Source organism: Hydra vulgaris, chromosome 01 (genome assembly GCF_038396675.1).
Source record: "Hydra vulgaris chromosome 01, alternate assembly HydraT2T_AEP".
Taxonomy (NCBI): domain Eukaryota; kingdom Metazoa; phylum Cnidaria; class Hydrozoa; order Anthoathecata; family Hydridae; genus Hydra; species Hydra vulgaris.
Window position 1 is genome coordinate 55,467,132 of NC_088920.1, and position 2,355 is coordinate 55,469,486.

At 35.2% G+C, this 2,355-nt stretch overlaps 1 protein-coding gene across 1 annotated transcript; it reads left to right on the forward strand.

Annotated features, from left to right (window-relative positions):
- Positions 1 to 319: 319 nt before the first annotated feature.
- Positions 320 to 1,414, forward strand: LOC136074562 (zinc finger BED domain-containing protein 4-like). The gene has a single exon (XM_065786894.1). The coding sequence runs from the start codon at positions 320 to 322 to the stop codon at positions 1,412 to 1,414; it is 1,095 nt and encodes a 364-aa protein (XP_065642966.1).
- Positions 1,415 to 2,355: the final 941 nt, after the last annotated feature.

Here is a 2,355-nt window from a genome sequence, read left to right on the forward strand (position 1 = left end):
GCTGTCTAAGACACTACTACCAAAGTTCTACAACGAATGTGTTCGAAAGCTGTAAGACGAACTTGCTGGGGTTACTCATATCGCAATAACAACTGATCACTGGACCGATGACATTCTAAAATACTCTTATCAAACTTTTACAGCACATTACATTAACAGCAGTTATTGCCTTATAAGTAAGTGTGTTGGATTGTTTGAGTTTAGTGAGTCTAAGACTGGCATTGCCGTAAAAGCAAAGACAACTAAAATACTTAAAAAACTTTTCCCTCAGACTATAAAAAGTGACAATTTGGTATTTGTGACTGATAATGGGAGTAATATGAAGTCGGCTTATCGCAACGATGTTAGACTTAGTTGTGCAGGTCATAATCTTAATTTAGCTGTTGAAAAAGCTTTGAAATCCCCTGGTGCTAATTTAGTTCATGAAATGATCAAGACTTCAAAGGAAATGGTGGACTACTTTAAACATAGTGGGAAAAACCAGGAACTAAATCACACTCTCAAACAGGATGATGCGACTCGTTGGAACAGTCAATTTTTTCTTTTGCAATCACTGTCATGCCAGTTAGATCATGTCAAGTCAATTCTTGCTGATTTAAAGCAGTTTGACAAACTTGAGCAACTGAACAACGTTAATGAAAAATTGTTGCATGACGTCGTAGAATTTTTGCATCTCTTTCACAAGGCTACTGTGCAATTGTCACATGACAATGTGCCGACGTCCCCTGATATATGGCCAATGTTTTTTTATCTTCGATCAGTCTGTAAGATCAATGGTTCAGACAGCGACAGTATGCGTGATTTGAAGGCAGTTTTTCTGTCCAGTTTGAATGAAAAATATGTTATTCATCCTTTGCACAAGCTATCAACACTTATTGTTCCTTCTTACAAATACTTGTCTTTTGTCAACACAGACGATCGCAATTTTGTTTATTCAGAAATGCGTAGTATGGTGGACAAAATTATTTCTTCTTCACCAAATCAGGTGATACGAAAGGACTCAGGCAATACAGATATAGACAGCTTTAGTGAATGCAGTCATTCAGATCAGCTGCCTCCTGCAAAGAAGAATAAAGCTGATCTTGAATCGTATGATTTGCTGGCAGACTTAAAAACAGTTGCCACTCCATTGTCTAACGCCGACAGTAATGACACAAGACATGAACTTGACAAATACTTGGCACTGCCCGTGACAGCGTGTGATGCATTGCAATTCTGGAATAACAATGACCGTGAACATAAGCTTCCGACGATGGCATTGATTGGTAGAAAGTTGTTGGCTATTCCTGCTACAAGTACTGCCAGTGAAAGAGTGTTTTCAGTGTGTGGGGTGACGATGAGTGAGCGCAGGGCTCGCCTAAACCCAGAAACATTGGAAATGCTGATATTTCTCAAATACAACATGCAGCTCTGATTACTAGACTGACAGTAGGCTACTTAAGCTACCGTTATCTGTGTTCAGAAAGTTACTGCTTTAATGTTTTGTGCACTTTAACTGCAGCTATTAGCAACTGCATTGTTTTTTGAACTTTTGAAGTTGCAGTATAAAAGCATTGCAAATTATTATTATTCAAGTTATTTGCAATGCTTTAACTACTTAATATTACTTTAATTTATTTGTGTTTTATCATTGTGGATGTAAAGCTTTGTAACTAATAAAAAAACAGTTGTGTTGATACCGAACCGAACCCGAACTGTGCTTAAGACCGAACTGAACCGAACTCGAACATTAGATATAACCGAACCGAACCGGACCCGAACTTTAAAAAAAGGGTTCGATTCCCATCTCTAGTTTATATGTTGATTATTTATTGTTAAACAGCGAAATAAATGTAAATAAAAAAAAAAAAAAAAGGTAAAAAATACATGTATTTTTTACCTGATTTATAAAATGTATTTTTTCCTGATGATTGCAAAATGCATGTAGTAAAACTTTTAGTAGTAAAAATTGTGTTGTTATTTTTATTTAATCTCATCAAAGAATCAATTATATATATATATATACATAGAGTTGGAAGTTTCTGAAAGAGAAATGATGAAGATTGTAGAGCAAAATAACGATTGACAGATGACTTAAAGGATTGCAAATTATATGAATCAGGAAAGCAAGATATAGGAAGCGAATTCCAAAGAACTGATGTTCGAGGAAAAAAGCTAGAGGAGTAAGAGATTTTGGAGCACTTAGGAACAGCCACAGAAAAAGGATGAGACTTAATTGAATGACAAGTAACACGAGAATGAATTTTACAAGATAGCGCAAGATGCGCTAGCTCTTTATAGCAGTGCCCATTATAGTGTTATTATATTTAGTTTTATAGTTTTATTTTTATTAAAATCTTTTTTTTTTGATATGAT